The sequence below is a fragment of the Hydra vulgaris genome, chromosome 09 (assembly GCF_038396675.1).
Source record: "Hydra vulgaris chromosome 09, alternate assembly HydraT2T_AEP".
Classification (NCBI taxonomy): domain Eukaryota; kingdom Metazoa; phylum Cnidaria; class Hydrozoa; order Anthoathecata; family Hydridae; genus Hydra; species Hydra vulgaris.
In genome coordinates this window covers 26353692-26371515 of record NC_088928.1, presented here as the reverse complement: position 1 = coordinate 26371515, position 17824 = coordinate 26353692, and the positions used below count along the sequence as shown (strand labels likewise).

Here is a 17824-nt window from a genome sequence, read left to right as displayed (position 1 = left end):
AATATATTTTGCATCGTTAGAAGTTATATTGCGTCACTAGCGTCTTTTCAAGTACCGCATTGTAATTAAAGTTATTTTATTAACGAGTTAAAAATCATCAGTTAGTTTTTTTCTCACTAAAACAAAAGTTACAAATAAAATCTAAGTTCTTATTTAATAAATCATTTTTATTATTTTTTTCAAATATGAACTAAATTTTATTTTGAAAAAAATATTCTTTTCATGAAACGTAAAATAATGTTTGTTTATTTTCTTATGATTTTACAGTTGGTTTTCGATTATTTTATTAACTGTTAATAAATTTTTTCTTATTTAATTTGTGAACTCTTTTTAATAATGTTTTTTAACAATAAAGAGTTTTTTTTTGTTATTCATCAGTTACCGATAACATATTCGTGATCATAATTTATTTTCATAAATTAAACGAACGTCATTAAAACTTTACGTTATTGAATTAACAATAAACAAAATATCTTATTAATAAAATATTTACATTAAAATAAATCGTGCATTTTTTAAACTATTATGACAAAAAATAATTTTTACATTTAAAAGGAATTTATATATTTAATTCCTTAAGATAAAACTTAAAACACTTAATTTTTTTTAACTAATTTTTATCAACAATAAAAAAAATTGTTAAACAAACTGTTTCTTTAACAAAAAATCTATTAGTTTACAATTGCGGTTAAATGCTTTTACTTACGACTTTATTCCTTTAGAATAAACGTCACATAAACGATATCGAAAGATAATTAAAAATATTCTAAAAGATATAAGTTTTTGCGTAACGCAAAACTGCTGAACGCATAGGCAAATCGCCTTTTCGCAAGCAAAATGCGAGCTGCGTAACGCTTCTTAACAAGGCCTGCAATATTTGCTTATCTCCAGAATCAAAGTTAGAGAGTAAAAATTTTTTCCTATGCCTACAAGCAGAAACCAATTCACTTTTTTTGTTAAGTAGTAATTAGCTATCAAAAGTCATTATAAAATATTTTTGATTGATGCAAAGGTTACACTTGTAGATGGGTTATAAGATTGGCATCTTTTAATTATGTTCCACTTAATTATAGGCATGTTACCTGCCTCTTTATGTTTCCAGATTTCCTTGGAAAGTTCTGTATCATTCCTATATCTGGTTGCATTAAATGATTTAATGTTTGTGGTTTGCAAACCTGAGCTTGAATGCGTTTTCACTAATACCGATGTAAGATTTTTCCATAAGACTGGGATTAGTTGATGCTAAAGTGGCTTTATATACAACATTTTTTGATAGGCATTGGTTATTTAATGGGCATGTGGTGTTCTTAATGCATTTAATTTATATCATTAGCGGCGAGTTTGTTGTGCAAAATTTGTTGGTTGTGTGAATTGATAATTGATCGAATATTTGGCATACTAATTTTTATTGTGTTTCTGTTGAAAATTTTGTGGAGATGATGTAATGGAAAATGCAAGTCAATTAAGTTTAAGAAAAGGTGTCTAATTTTTTTACCACATTTTTACTAAAAGAAGGATTAAACCTTATAATATTTCTCTTTCGTTTATTGGTATTAGATGGGTTTAGATTTGAATAATATTGGAGATTGGTGTGAAATCCAGACTTTTCTTATGCCTCTTTATAAATAGGAGCAGTCTTTTGGAAATTTTTTTGCTTGAAGAATTGGAAGATAATCTATGTTCAATTGAGGTTGGTAATTGTAAAATGCTTGGTGGATGGTTAGAATTAGCATGGATATAATTTAACGTACTATCAGATTTATGGTAAGGTTGAAAAAGGTAGTTATTAGGATTAAATGTAACATCAAGGTAATTAACAATTTCCATATTAGATTGAATGGAAATACTGAGGTTGTTTTGTTTAAATATTTGAGTAGAATACTTCTTAATTTTTTCCATTTTTGGACCGCTTGCGTTTTTAAACATGGCTAAGCTATCGTCTCTATATAATCCAAAATCAGAGTTTTTATAAAAATTCAAAATCTGGAGAAGAAAAATACCAACTAACTTGCACACCTCTGCTCCATCAAATGTACCTATGGTAACATCAAACAAACTGCTTGATTTTTTTATCCAACTTAGTCATTGGTAAATAATAAAGACTTACGCGCGTGGAGAATTAGAGATTTATGATCAGCATTAATGGAAATGTATTGTTCTGCAAAGTTTATGGAGTCGATAAGTAGCTTTTCATTAATATAAGGGTAAAAGTCAACGATGTTGAAAGTTAGGAATTTATAAAAATGTTTGTCATTGATATTTTTGAACCAATTTATTATTATTTTGTGTACTATTCCAATAATTTATTTGCAAAATATTTCTTAGGTTGGTGTTAATATCTGATAAGATATGTTTACTTATTCTACCAACTTCATTTTTAACTTGGTTAATTAGACGAACAGTAGGATTATTTAAAAAATTAGGTTTATGGTCTTTTAATGTAATGAAACAATTGGAAGAACTGTTTATATTAGTTTTGTTAAAAACATCATGATTTTTCAGAATAGTTTTTCCTTCTTTATTAATGTGATCTTTTATTATAGGGTTTGGTTTTTTTATAACTTGATGTAGTAGTGTTCATTAACAACTTATTGTATTCGTGTTTTGAGAGTTTTTATAAATTTGATGTTTTATCTGCATAAGTATAAGTATGCATTGATTTTCGAATAGAAGAAATATCTTTTTATAATTTATTTTGGAAACTGCATTAAATCATCCTAAACTGTATGTTTTTAATTAATTTGAATAAATCGCATTCAAACACATGCATACCTTTAATCTGTTGTCGACAATGTGGTGTGTTAATACCATAAGAATTAAAAGTGTTTATATTATTGCTATTATTATTAATATCATTCATACCGTTAGACTGGTTATTCATAAAGAAATCTATTTTTTTCAATATAAAGATTTATTTTTTTTAAAAAAGAGATTGATCGCTTTTAAACAGAGGAGAGTTGTATTTCCAGTGGTATTTCTATAAGAGTTTACAAACAAATTATTTAAACTCAAACATCGTTATGTTACCAAATCCCTGACAAACTTTCTAAAAGAGTTTAAAGAAAAAAAGTTGTTTCAAAATTCGTAGCAGCTCTAAAATAAGAATATGCACAAGCTCAGAAGATCCATTATTTCACTTATGGTGTCATCAACCAGTATAAAAATAAGTAAGTTAATTTTAAAAATTATAATATTTAAAAAATTTTGACTAAAATTTTAACCAAAACCTTTTTTGGCTCTTAAAATAATGTTTTTAAATTTGATAAAAAATTAATCATAATTTGAATATGTATCCTATACCTTTTGTATTCTAGGTTAAATATAAAAAATGTTTCCATAAAGAAAACTAAAGGTCGATTGGAAATCAATCAATGCTATATTTTTGGTTGCTAAAGAATGTTGTAAAAACCTCAGGTATATAGCATGTTATTAAATTAGTGCATAAGTGTTAAAAATTTTTATTTATTTATTGATATTTTGTATTTTATATCATACTGGACTTCTAATCAGGTCAGGTTATCCTGCTACTGGTAACATGTAACCCAGTACAGTCTGTTCATGTCCAGCTGCCTTGTAGGATATGCCTTTTTAGGCAAAGGCTAGGAGATGCCAACTCCGACTTTAAACACCCCTTTGGGGCTTTGTGGCTTTTGGTTGAGTAAATGCTTGAGACGGTGTCTCAATAAAAATATTCATCTTGGGCAGATGTTAAATGCATCCAGCTACTGTCTTGTAGAAGGCCTTCCAGACAAAGACTTAAGGTGTAAACAGATTCTATCTTTTGACCAGCCTCGCACCCCTTCTTCATCTATTAGGCTGGCACAGATGTATTTTTATACATTGTTTCCAGTTTAGGATGCTGAATGCTGGATCTTCTTGACTCAATGCATGGGTTTTGTCTGTGTCTCTGGTTTTATGACTAGGCAACTCATTCTATTATCTCCTAATGAGGGTACAGCTCTAAAACTCAGTTTTTTGGTTCTTAGGTCGGCTGGTAGTCAGGTTTCCCGAACTCTGTGGTAGCACTCAGAGAGGCTGATTCCATCAACAGCTGAAAAATATCAAATTAATAATAGTGCCATGTTGTGTATGAATGGTGTCCCTGTTTATTCTTTTGGTGTGCATTGCCAAGGCCACATTTGGAGCCCTTTGTTACAGCTTAGGGTTTATTAATAGTAATGTAATTGCTTGGGCTATTAAACAGTGTACTGAGTACTATCTATGCTTTGAGTCAAGTTCTTTAACAAATTTAAAAATGAATAAAGTACCAAAAACTATAAAACACAAAAAACCATCATCATCACCAAGTTCTTTAAACCTATCATTCACTAATATTTTTGGTCAAAGTAAATTTTATTTTGTTGAGTCTTATCTCTTGCAAAGTTCACCAGACCTACTTGCTCTTTGTGAGACTAATTTGAGTTCGGCTGTCTCATCTTGTGATCTTAGTGTTAATGGTTATTTTCCTTTGATACGTATAGATTCCAATAGTCACATACTTGGCCTGGGCATTTACATTTGTCAAAAGAATTCATCAATTTGTCAGGAAACTAGGTTTGAATCCACAGACTTTATTTAGCACCACTTCACTCTATCGCCTTTCTCTTTGTTCTATATCGCTCTCCTTCATCTCAAAACTGCACTCTTTTCGATTTTATTTCTAATCAAATTAACTAAGCACTCTCTCTTTATCCATGAGCAAATATTGTTGTTGTTAGTGACTTTAATGCTCATCACGCTGAATGGCTTGGCTCTAATGTCAATATCTAACTCAAATAGTCAACTTTCCAACTCGCCTTCCAGACAACCCGAATTATTTACCTTCTCCACTCGACTTATATCTTGTTTCTGATCCTTATCAGTGCTCAGTTTCTCCACATTCACCCTTAGGTGCTTCTGATCACAGTTTGATCTCTGTAAAACTTTCATCTTATTCTTCTTCATTATCTGAATCCTCCTATCATTATACCTCTTACAACTACCTTAAAGCTGACTTGGATTCTTTCCGAGATTTTCTTTATGATGCCCCTTGGATAGAAATCTTTCATCTTCCTGTTGATAAATGTGCTTCTTACATAACTTCGTGGGTTCAGGCAGGCATGGAATCTTTTATTCCCTCTTAGCGATTCGAGGTCAAGCCTAACTCTCCTCCATGGTTTTCCTCACATTGTGCTGCTGCAATTGCCAATCTAATCCGTTATTTTTATATCTATCAGCAAAACAATTCTCCAGAAAACAGGCGTCTGTTTATTATTGCTAGAAACCATTGTAAAAAGGTTATGTCTAACACCAAAGCCCGCTATTCTCAGGACATGAAATCTCCTATTTCATTACAAAAATTAGGCTCTCGTGACTTCTGGAGAATTCTATTCTCTATCTCTATAAATCTCAAATCCAGTCTTATATAGAATACTGTTTCTATATCTGGGGCGGATCTTCTAATGATCTCCTTTCTCTTTTAGACAAGGTGCAAAAAAGCATTGTAAACATAGTTAGACCTTCTCTTGCAGCCAACTTCGAACCATTATCATTTTGCCATAATGTTGCTTCTTTTTCTCTTTTCTACAAATGCTATAATGGACACTGCTCTAAAGAGCTAGCTTCTCTTGTGCCAACTACTAAAATTCTTTCTCGTGTTACTCGTCATTCAATGAAGTCTCATCCTTTTTCTGTCACTGTTCCTTAGTGCTCCAAAAACTCTTATTCCTCTAGTTTTTTTCCTTGAACATCAGTTCTTCGGAGTTTGCTTCCTTCATCTTGCTTTCCTGATTCATATAATTTGCAATCTTTTAAGGCATCTGTCAATTGTTATCTTGCTCTACAATCTTCATATTTTCTCTTCCAGTAACTTCCTATTCTAATTAGTGGTTGCTTGCAGCCTTGTTGTAAGTGAAGATGTTTAAAAAAATAACTAAATAAAAAATAAAAATAATGGTTATATGTTGTTGTTTTTTATGAAAAGTCAATCCTTATGAAACAAATTTTGTAATTTTTGATATAAAAGTTTTTTTCAAGAAAATTGTCTAGAAAATAATTTGTTAAAACAAGATCTTACTAAATACATTTTTAAAATTATGTTTTTGGATTTATCTAATTTATGATTAAATTTATTTTTAGATTTATTTATATATCTAGAATTAAAACAGCAATAAGAATTAATACACAAAAAGTGGTAAATAGCTTGAGAATGTTCTTGCTATTAAAGTAACCTGCTCATATCAACCATGCTGTTTAAAAGCTTATGCAATATCAATGAGCATTAAATTATTATTTTTGATGTGTTGAAAGATACTTGCATACACTTAAGTCTCTGAATATTGAAATACTGCTGATTAGGTAATATTGCATTATTTTGGTAAGTTTTTTCCTAGAATGATAACAGTTCTTAAATGTGATTCTGTTTGTGTCAGCTGTTTACAAAATATTCGGCAATTTTTGTCCAATAACACCAGATATCCATTGGTATCCAGTTAGTGACATTATTGCTATGTTACATGAGCTGAGCTCAAAAACACTTTTATCTTATTAAAAAAAAGATTACAAATTGATCAAATATAAAAACCCAACCTATTAATAAAGCTGTTTAAAAACATGTTTGACTTTTTACTTTAAGAATCTCTATTTTGATTATAGAATTCTTTAATACCCCGTATATATTATGAAAGCCTTTTAAAATACTGTTTACCATTAATTTGGCATTTTTTAGCAATTTTCAGGTTTTTCCTAAAGTTTGAGAGGTTATAATTTTTGAATGATAGAAACTACTAATTTATAAGCAGAACTATCTAGAAAAAATATGTAAGGCCTAAAAGTAAGAAAAAAGTTATAAGGCTTTAAAGTAGTCTATTTTTACCCTTCTGTTCACATCTGTTCCATGTTTTTATTGTTGCTGTTATTCAACACAAATTTTACCCTCTCTTATGTACCCATCATTATTGAAAACAATGTTTATGCACCTAGGTATCCATCATTACTCAAAGCTAAGTTTACCCATTTATCTATTCGTCCTTACTTAAAAAAAATTTTACCTATTTATGTACCCATTAGGGTACATAAATGGGTAAAATCAAACTCTTTCTGATTAAAAGTGATAATTTTAGCATTAATAAGTGCAGCAGTTGCTATTTCTGCAGTTTCTATCAAACCTGTATGATGCTTAAGCTTGCTAATGCTATGTTTTTTATATTCATGGTGTTTTTATAATACACTTTTTGCTTTTACTTTGTATGTTTTTGAAATGGTAATTTTTATTTTATCATTTGTGTCACACACTTCGTCTGAGTCACTCTTGGGAAAGTAAAAATCATTTTCTTGATTTACAATCTCCTGGTCTGTTTGCCAGCTATTTGAAGGATAGCTTTGGTTCCAACTTTTTCTCTTTGATATCTAACAAAGTCGACTCAAGAAGAGTAATTTTTATCTTTTTTACAAGTACATACAATACGAGCTTTTCTTTCACAGTTTTCTTCACAATTATTTTATAAGCAAAAAAATATTTTACAATTGCATGTAAACAAATCAAAAAGTTTATCAAGTTTTCCCATAAATCTACTTTTAATTGGTGTGGCTACATTCCCATTACTAACTTTAACAGCTTATAACCACAAGTCTTTAACTTTACATTTAATTCTTTTTTCAGAATTGATAACCGTTTGAGAATTAACTTTTTTCCATTGGAACAAAATTCCTGGAATAATATTCTTTACAAGCTGATCTACAGTACAGTTTTACATATACGTGAGGATATCTCTGGAAGTTAGGAGTTCTGGAAGAAACCCTGGTTTTTTTCTAATCAAGTTTAAAGCTGACAAGCTGATTTACTTCTGGTTTTGCTGGTATATGACATCCATTTTCTATAAATTAAAAAAAAAATTGATTCATCATTCCTATATAATCTAAAAAATATAAACATTGCGAAAAGGAGAGTTTATATTTAAAATATAATTGTTGTTAAAATGTTGTTTGTTAAACTAAATTTTGGTAAATAAATGCAATCTTCTTTGGAGATTACAGCAAACTTTAGCTTCAAGAAGAAAAAAAGTCAAAAAAAAAGTTTACCATGTTTTAAGTTAACATGTTCAATGTTTTAAGTTATACTTAAAATATACTTTGTAGCATGTTTGATTATTTTAATAGGTTTTTTTAAGTGAGTTTCAAAATGGCAAAAGATCTTTTTATAATATAAATTTATTTAGTTGTTAGTACTGATACTCATTTAAGGCTAAGTCTTTGTAAAAGCATTCACAAAAATATAGAATAACTTGAATCAGTTCTTAGTTGTCCCAAGCTATACTTTTTTCCTTTAGAGAACTTTTTACTTTATATGAGTCTTTTTTACTATATATGAGACTTTGTTTTTTCATGTTTTATATTCATTTTTTTGATATAAATTTTTTTTTCTCCTATACTTTTTTTGTTACTTACAACTTCATTTTTATTCTGCTCTCATTTCTTAAGCAAGTCCTATGCTATTAACCAATAGAAGAGATTGTGTAGTTAATGTCGAGACATTGAGGATCTGGGCAGATGGAACTTGTTTAACAACTTTGACTAACCTTTTATGAAAAACATCTTAAAGTAGAGTTGTATTCCTAGATTGCTCAGCTTTCATTGTTGATTTTGTTTAGTCTGGCATTTATTAAAAAATGTACTGAAGTTTTGAAGTTTATCATTTTCCACAACAGTGGAAAGTGATAAACTGAAGTTTATCACTTTCCACTGTTGTGTTGGTTACAGTTGTGCTGTTGTGTTTTCACCTATGTTATATAATGGCAAAATTAGTTTTGTAAAACAATTTTTAATAATATAAAAATTTGGACTTATTGCACTGCTTAAAACATTTTTCTGAGCTTTTTACATAGAAGCAAAAATGCGAACAGCTATTTTTTTTAGTTTTTTTACAAAGTGATAATTAACTTTTTATTCATAATTGTAAGTTTACAGGTCTTTGACCTGCATCTAATAACTCATTAAATGTAAAATCACAGGTCTTTGAATGCATATAATCACTGGTAAAAATTGTTAGAAATATTTATATGATAAATGTTTGATGTTGATATTTCCAAATTCGTTTTTATAGTTTTCTATAAATGAATTAGGGTATAATTAATTGCTACTAATGTAAAGGGCAGAGAATTGTAAATGTAGTTAGATAATATATGTAGGTAGATAATATATGTAGTCAGATAATATATGTAGGTAGATAATATATGTAGTTAGATAATATATGTAGTTAGATAATATATGTAAGTAGATAATATATGTAAGTAGTGTAAAAAATAATCTGTCAGCTCTTATATTTGCTATTGAGAAAATTGTGAAATTTACTTGTTTATCTGAACTATCACTGAACTAGCAATTATTGAATATCATCAAATATCATTTGAGCTATCTTTAAATATCATGACTACCATTGAGTGTCATATGAGCTATCTTTAAATATCATGACTACCATTGAGTGTCATATGAGCTATCTTTAAATATCATGACTACCATTGAGTGTCATATGAGCTATCATATGAGCATTTCTAAAAAAACTTAAATTTGTCTTTTTGCAACTTCATAATATCCTTCAACTATAGGTGTGTCTTGTTCTTTTTTTTTTTTAACTTTCTTTATATTATCTTAATGATATCAAATTAACCTAAATCTTTTGTAAATTTAACAGCACTCCTTGCATATTTTTCCTATTTAGTCAGTCAATCTATGTGCTGTAGCCCCTGGCAGCTCTCTATTTCAGTATGACATCAGACTACTGAATAAAGTATGCACTTATACATAAATAAATATATATATATATATATATATATATATATATATATATATATATATATATATATATATATATTAGTAGAAAATCACTTAACAAAAATTTTTTCCATTTAACACTGTGTTTCATCAACAAAGATTCATCAGAAATGGATGATCAAATTAATAAAACTTCAATTTATACCAAAAATTAAATTACAGGAAGTTGCAAATGTCTTAACTACTGTAAATTTTCACACATTTGTGGAATTTGCTGACACTATTATAAAAAGAATTCTTTAGAAATGATTACTTATGCTATTTTTTTTTTATTATTATTTTTTTTTAAATGTTTTTTTAAAAGGGTAAATATTATTTGAACTCATTTATTTTTATAGTTTTTTAGGAGAAACTTATTTTCGTGCCTACACTTAGAAATTAATTCCGATCTTTTGTTTAATAAGCATTCTTGATTTGCATGTGTAATTATTTCAAATTTTTCTTGTAGGCATAGTATGCATTTTTTGGAAATATTGTTATATGCAGGCGCTATTTTAAGGATAGACCAATTCAGTATAAAATCATCAATATTTTTTCCTTTTAATTCCCATATATATTTTGACAGCATGGTGTCTTTTGAATACTTTTTATTCTTGAAAGATTGCTTATGATTGGCAAAACGTTTTTTCCATTCACCCTCTGTTATGCCAATATATTGTTTATCAGGTACATTCTTAGAGGAAACAACACATTTATATACCACATTTTTTGATAAACAACTTCCACTCATTGGACAATTGATTTTTTTGTTTACAATTACAATTTTCTGTAGTTTTTTCATTTAGGATTTCTTTTTTGTTTAACAAAGCCTTATTGTGACCTTTTATAATTCTTTCCATATTTTTTGTGCAACTGTAGCTAACTTTAATTGTATTTCAATTAAAAATTTTATGTAATTTATTAGATCGCGGGAAATGCTTATCAACTAATTTTAAAAACACTTTTCCTATGTTAGTAGAAACATTTTTGCTATATGGGGGGTTGAACCAAATTACATTTCTAGTTCTATTTCGTTTTTTTGTATTCTTTTTTTCAGGGTCAAATTTTAGTTCAAAATTTTCAAAACCACTTTTTTTGAGGGCATCTTTAAATATTCGTTTATAGGAATTGAATACATTTTCATTTGAGGAGTTTTGGTTTAGTCTGTTATTAATTGAAATTGGGATTTGTTTTAGAACTTGGGGTGGATGGTTAGAGTTAATGTTAATATATAATAGTTCATCGTTTGGTTTTTTGAAAGGCTTATATGAATTTTCAGAGAGGTTAAATGTGACATCAAGAAAATTCACAATTTTTAAGTTTATGTTTATTCGATTTGAAAGCCAATATTTTAAAAATTTTTTATAATATCTTTTCTAATTTTGTCGAGCTGTGGACCAGATTTTCTACGCATTACTATTAAACCATCGTCGCGATAAAGGCCTAAATCTTTTATATTGATTATTTTACTAAACGAATCTAAAATATATAGTCCAACAAATTCACAAGTTTCTGCTCCGTCAAAACTGCCCATTATTACATCAAAGCAGTCATGTATGTTTTTCTTTTTCCAAGTTTCCTTATTAAAATAAAGTAAGGTTTTTCTACAATGTTTTATTATACGGATTGTGTCATCAGGAATAACTGTGTGGCTTTTTGCAAATTCAATAGTCTTAATAATGTGATTTTGATATATCTTTAATTTTTCTTGAGTAACTTAAAATTGAACTGAATCCAAGTTCATTTTTTTGTTGTCTTATATTACTTTCTGACATATGAAGCACACATATTTGCAAATCTTGTAATGCTGACGCAAAATCTGCTGCCCACCTGATCTCGCATTGATTAGATTTAACTCTCAGGGCTGCAATTCGCTTAACAGTAGCTCTGATTCTGTCAACTATTCCTTTCCCGTGCGTCGTTAAAAAGAAATGTCAGAAGAATTTTTTCTGAAAATGTTTTTTAAACACAACAATTGCAGCCAAAATGCTTTTGTTTTTGAACTGAGAAGCGGCATTATCGCTGAACATTTGTACTTCTTTGACTCGATCAGGAATAAAGTGAAGGGTTTTGTCAATGTGCAGTATAACTCAAGACTTTGTATAATCAGTTGAATCAGAAAATGAATATATATAGAAAATGAATTATATAGAAAATGTTTTTAACTCAATGTTCAAGACTGCAAGGGATAGAAACTTGATTTTGACTTGATTTTGATGGAAACACCTAGCGTTTTCCGCCCAGTCAACTTGGATTACCGCAATTTCAGAATTAATACTCATGGAATCTTCCTTTAGATTCTTAAAAGTTGTTGATTGGTTTTTCTTTACAAATGCGTGTTTAACGAACTTATATCACATCGCTGATATGTTGGATGAGTTCTGTTACAGTAGACTTTTTTGAAACTTTTTCAATGTTTGCATATGTTTTAGTTTCAGGCTTTCTCCACTCGTCCCAGGATACTTCAAAACCAAATGTATTAACAGTTTGCAGGTGTTTATCGAACTGTTTCATATCTTTGCATGCAACGCATTTGTCATAGACGCAATCGTATGTGTACAGTTCACAAACAAAGTTATTTATCTTTTCAGATCCAACTTTGATTGAAGACACTTGAATTGATTTTGTTAATGCATCTAAGGCAAATCGCATATTTCATGCAAACTACAAACACAAACATTAAGCAGAAATTTTTGAACTGATTTCACATTGCATGGACAAAGGTCGCAAAATTTGCTGAGTTCCATTTTTATGTGCTGGTGCTTTTCCTTGAATAACTTATAAACTTCTTTTAGTGTATAATATGAATGACATATCTGAATATTGTTTGCTTTTTCATCAGGTAATTGAATTCAAGTGACATCTTTTTTGTTTGGTAATATATGAGAAACTTCATTTTCATTATAAAAGTTTACAACTGCTAAATTATCGCTTTCAGAAAGACCGTACAGATTAACATGCTGGTAGACCCGAATTATCTTTTCAAGCAGAGTTATTTGAAAGAAGAAAAAGAATTTCAGATTGTTTCTTCTTTGAACATTTACTGTGATTGAAGACACTTTGAATTTGAATTTGGTAGTGCTTTTAAAACTTTTTTCAATGCTTTTCCTCTTTGTTGAACGTTTTTAAAAGATGAGCTTCATCTTTGAGATTTGATTTAAAAGTTTTCTTTTTAGAGCGTGACTTTTTACAACTCTTAATTTTGCTTTAGTAGTATAAGATGTATATTAGCAGTATAAGCTGTATATTAGCAGTATAAGCTGCTTTTTTATTAGGATCGGCTTTCAATTTTTCTCAGTAACTCTTAGATCCTACTCTAGACATTTCTTTCTTTTTATCAGCATTCCGAGAAACATAATTAGCTTGGTATTCTGCATAACATTTTTTTTTACTTCTAATTTTGATTCCATTTCTTATAAGTTTACAACTTTATAAGAAAATACCAACATAAATCCAATAATTTACAAATATTTACTACCCTTCACAATACTAAAATGCAAAATTTATTTGACCAAAACCCACAACAAAATCTGAACATTTGGATAATAATTAGACTTCCTTACCACGCTATTTTATAAAACGCTAATTATCCTGTTGATGGGTTCAGTGGCGCAACAGCTTGTAAACTATAAGTAAATATAATGCTTTTTAATCAAATTTTTTTTGAATAGTAATGGAAAGTTTACATTAGAATATATAATTTCTAAAAAACCTCGCCTTAAAGCCTAATTTCATTGTGATAATTAAGTATACATCATCAATTTTAGGAATAGCAGTTTTTTTACTCAAAACATATATCTCAAGGTTCTTTCTAAACAAAAATATAGATATGTTTGGTTTAAAATGTTGCAATAACTTGCCCTCAAATTTTACTCACTTTTTCGAATAATAAAAAGAAAAAACAGCTGCTAATATTCATCAAATTTATCTACTCGGTTCAAATATTTTCTACTTAAAATTTATCTTAACAATAATTTTCACGTGTTTAAACTACAATAAAAGAAAAAAGTTTTTTGAAAAAAGAAATTTTTAAACATGAAATTTATCTCTTCCATTGTGAAAATAGCCATATACATTTACATACATACATACATACATACATACATACATACATACATACATACATACATACATACATACATACATACATACATACATACATACATACATACATACATACATGCATACATACATACATACATACATACAATACTTACATGCATGCATGCATGCATACATTATCTAAAAATAATCTAAAAATATTTGATGATTTTGTAATTAATGATTTAATTTTTAGAAATTCCTACTTCTCCTATTGTTTCAATTGTCGTACCACTGGTAATTTTTATAGTAATATTTATGGGTTTTTTCATTTGGTATATGAGAAAACGGAATCTTAGATTACAATCAAACACACAAAAAGGGTAAGCTGAATTAAAGCATCAGTGCCTGATTTAATTATTATAACTTTGACAATCAATATGGATTGAATTAATTATTATAACTTTGGCAACCAATATGGGTTGACTAAAAAGAAAAATAGAAAAAGTATTTAATGATATTATTTAGGTAGATGATTATTAACTCAGTAACAATTCTATCTAAGTCACATAATTTTCTCAGTCACATTATTATAATATCAGTCGCAAAGGTTCTCAATCATTATTTAGTTTCTCTCAGTCAACTTATTTTCGTCAAAACAATTTTGTTATTTGGAATAAATGCATAATTGAGTTAATAAATATGTTTTCTTTAAAAAATTGAAAGTGCGTTAGAAGAAAAAAATATTTTGTCTTTATAAACAAAATAAAGTTTTTTGACACAATGAGTTTTTATAACTTTATTATAATAATAAATAACAATAAATTTTAAAATATACACTAGTAACAAATAATAATAAAATATTTAGTTTATAAAATGTTTATTTAGGATAATAAGCAAAGGAATGATCAATGATTTTAGTTTTAATAGAGTTTTTATTTGAAACATGTATAACGTTTTTTTTGTCTATCTGTTAGTTGACATGTGTTCTTGTGTTTCATAAAAATTTTAATTTTACAGAGAAGTTTTCATGTAAACTTTAAGTGTTTTATTCATATAAGACTTGTTATTAGATGAATGGAAAAAAGTTATTTTATTGTACAAATATATTCAAACAAATACTTATTTTTATTGTACAAATATTGTTTTGGGTTTTTTTATTTTATCCATAATCCTCTACTAAAAAAAAATACTTATGGAGGAGAAACATGTATATAAAAAAAATACTTGAAGTGGAGAACTTAAAGTTATTACAAGCACTGTGTAGGAGTTTCAACAATATTGCGATAATTGTTACAAGTAGATAACTGACTGTGTTTATATAACAACTGACTGTGCATATATAACAACTGACTGTATATATATGTTATCTCTGGATTTCTTTTATGATTTTTTAAAAATAAATTGTTATTACAGGCAAGTAGGTTTAAACCAGTTATGCATGAAAAAACAAGACGAATGGGAGATTATGATTAATGATATTTGTTTTAAAGAAAAAATTGGTGAAGGAGAATTTGGAACAGTTTTTAAAGCAACATTAAAACCAGCAGTTTTTATGAATACAAAATATTTTGCTAATCAGTCGCCATTTGCTTTTCGTGATAAGAATAAAAATAAAGGAAATCCAAATAAAACTAAATTTGTTGCTGTCAAGTGTTTGAAAGGTAAATTTTATCTATCGGTACATAGTAGTATTTTTTATAAATTTATATTTATATTAAATTAATAACCAAGATGGTTATTAATTTAAGAGCAGTTTTCAATTTAATATTTAATAATTTTTAAATAATAATTAATTTAATAATTAACTTTGTTTTTTTTGTTTTCATTACGTATATGAATTTAAATAATCTTCATCACTTTTATTGGAATTTTGTTATGTTATTGGAATCTTCAATCCCTTGGAACTCTCTCCCATCTTTATGTTTTTTCATACAACTTACAATTTTTCAAGTCTTCTGTTGTTTCCTTCCCCTATTCTTTGTCCTAACTCTATTCTTTGTCTTCTAGTAACTTAATAGTGGTTGCTTGCAGCCTGTTATGAATAAATTTGGTTTTAAAAAAAATCTTCAGCACTGTGTTAGTGAAATGATTTATAATAAATATAATTTGTTGTTTTTGAAAAGTTGTTGAAAAAATGATTGGATTAAAGAATTGTTAATGATTGGATTAAAGAATTGTTATTGACAGATTTCAGATAAAAAAACTTTAAAAATGGCTTTGCATTAATTTAAGTTTTTGATAATTTTGTAATTCCATAAATGCATAAGTAAATAAATAAAAATTATTTTATGGTTTACAAAATTTATTTAATATATTTTAACTCTAACTTTTTAAATTGTTTTTAAAAAACGGGGAAACATTTTTTCTATTAAATGCTGGAACCAATTTTACATCTTTTAAACAAATTCACCTACTTAAATACATATTATATACTATAAATTCAATTCACTCAATAGAATTAAATATCAAAATAGTGAATAATAAGACCAAAAAAAAGTAAATTATATGAGTCAGGAAAACATGAATATAGGAAAGATTTTAAAACATTAATGTTTAAAGAAAGAAATTGATATATAAAAGTTTTTGAGCATGAAGGAACATTTACAGTAAAAAGATGCAGCTTAGCTGAATGAAAAGTAACAAGTTACAGCTAAGTAACATCCTTTCACTGTAAGTAAAGTATGTTACTTAGATGTATGACAGGTCATAAGTGATTTAGTTTTGCTTGATGGAACAAGTATTAACAGCTTGTTTTAACAGCAACTATACTAGTATTTGTAAAAAAGAGATGCAACCTCGCAACAATTGGACAGAAGTTTGCAGGTGATAAAGTTTGATGATACTTTGCAGCTAGAGCAGATCCAGTGACATTTACGATGCATTTTTAGACCTTTTCTAAAACGGAGAAGGTCTCATTAAAAGAACTAGCCCAAATATGACAACAATATTTCATAAAATTAGACAAATTAGAGATTAGGCTAGATATAGAATAGAATTAGGAGTAAGAAAATGATGAGCATGATAATGAGAGGCAACTTAACATGTGCTATTTTGTGTTTGTCAGTAGTGAGAGGTCAGTAGGGAAAAATAATTAGGAATAGAGTAGAGTACTCAATAATAATGTTGCTAATATAGAATTGTAAGGAGCATTAGGATAATCAAAAAGATTGCTTCTTCTAAGGGATCAAAATGAAATGATCTTTGGAGTAAATAGTTATGTCATCAGCATATATATTTTAAACATAAGATTATTAAGAAGATCATAACTATAGATAAGAACACAGTAACAAGTACCAAGTATATTTATTTATTTAGCGCTAATAATCAAAATAGTTTTAAAATAATCATTTAGTAATGGAATCATTAGCATGTAACAAACTTGAAAAACACCTAAAATAAATATAACAAAAGGTAATACAAGTAACAAAGCTTTCATTTTGGAATGTCTAGCTTTTACTCAATTTTCTAAATAGTAGAAACTGGCTCTGCATAATTTCTTTTGGTTGTTTGATGACTTGTTTTGTAATAACATTTGGGTTGTTAATTTGGTTTTATCTTTGGTATTTCATCATCATCAGCATCCCTCATACAACTGGCTTGAATCTTAAGGTTTTGGTAGAAATGATGATGCTGTTTTAGAATATAACCTTTGTTGCATAGGGAAAGAAGATCCTTTATTTTCAGTGCACTAATACCTCTTGGAGCAAGATACTTCTGCTTTTGTAATTGTATATCTGCTGCTGGTTTTGTGCGACCGGTCGTTTTTGATCAAAAAATACAACTTTTATATTCTTCTTCATCACTGTATTTGAAGTAAAGAACATCCGGATATTCTTTTAAAACTTTTAGCTGTACAATACTGGCCCACATAACTTTTTTTGGTTTAGATTTCTTTGCACCTTTTGATTTGGTTGAATTTGACATTTTAAAGCATTTGTTTGCTAGACACACGTGATTTAACACAGTTAAAACACCCTTTATTTTAAAAGCTTGT

General features: G+C 28.0%; 1 protein-coding gene across 3 annotated transcripts in view; it reads left to right on the top strand.

Moving 5' to 3' along the window:
- The window catches only part of LOC100201536 (receptor-like tyrosine-protein kinase kin-16), a 120827-nt gene that overhangs the window by 68027 nt on the left and 34976 nt on the right, over positions 1 to 17824 (top strand). For all 3 annotated transcript variants that reach the window (XM_065805178.1, XM_065805179.1, XM_065805180.1), the window contains 2 exons: positions 14084 to 14210; positions 15244 to 15491. In XM_065805178.1, the coding sequence (XP_065661250.1) occupies positions 14084 to 14210; positions 15244 to 15491 (375 nt within the window). The remainder of the gene's footprint in view (positions 1 to 14083; positions 14211 to 15243; positions 15492 to 17824) is intronic.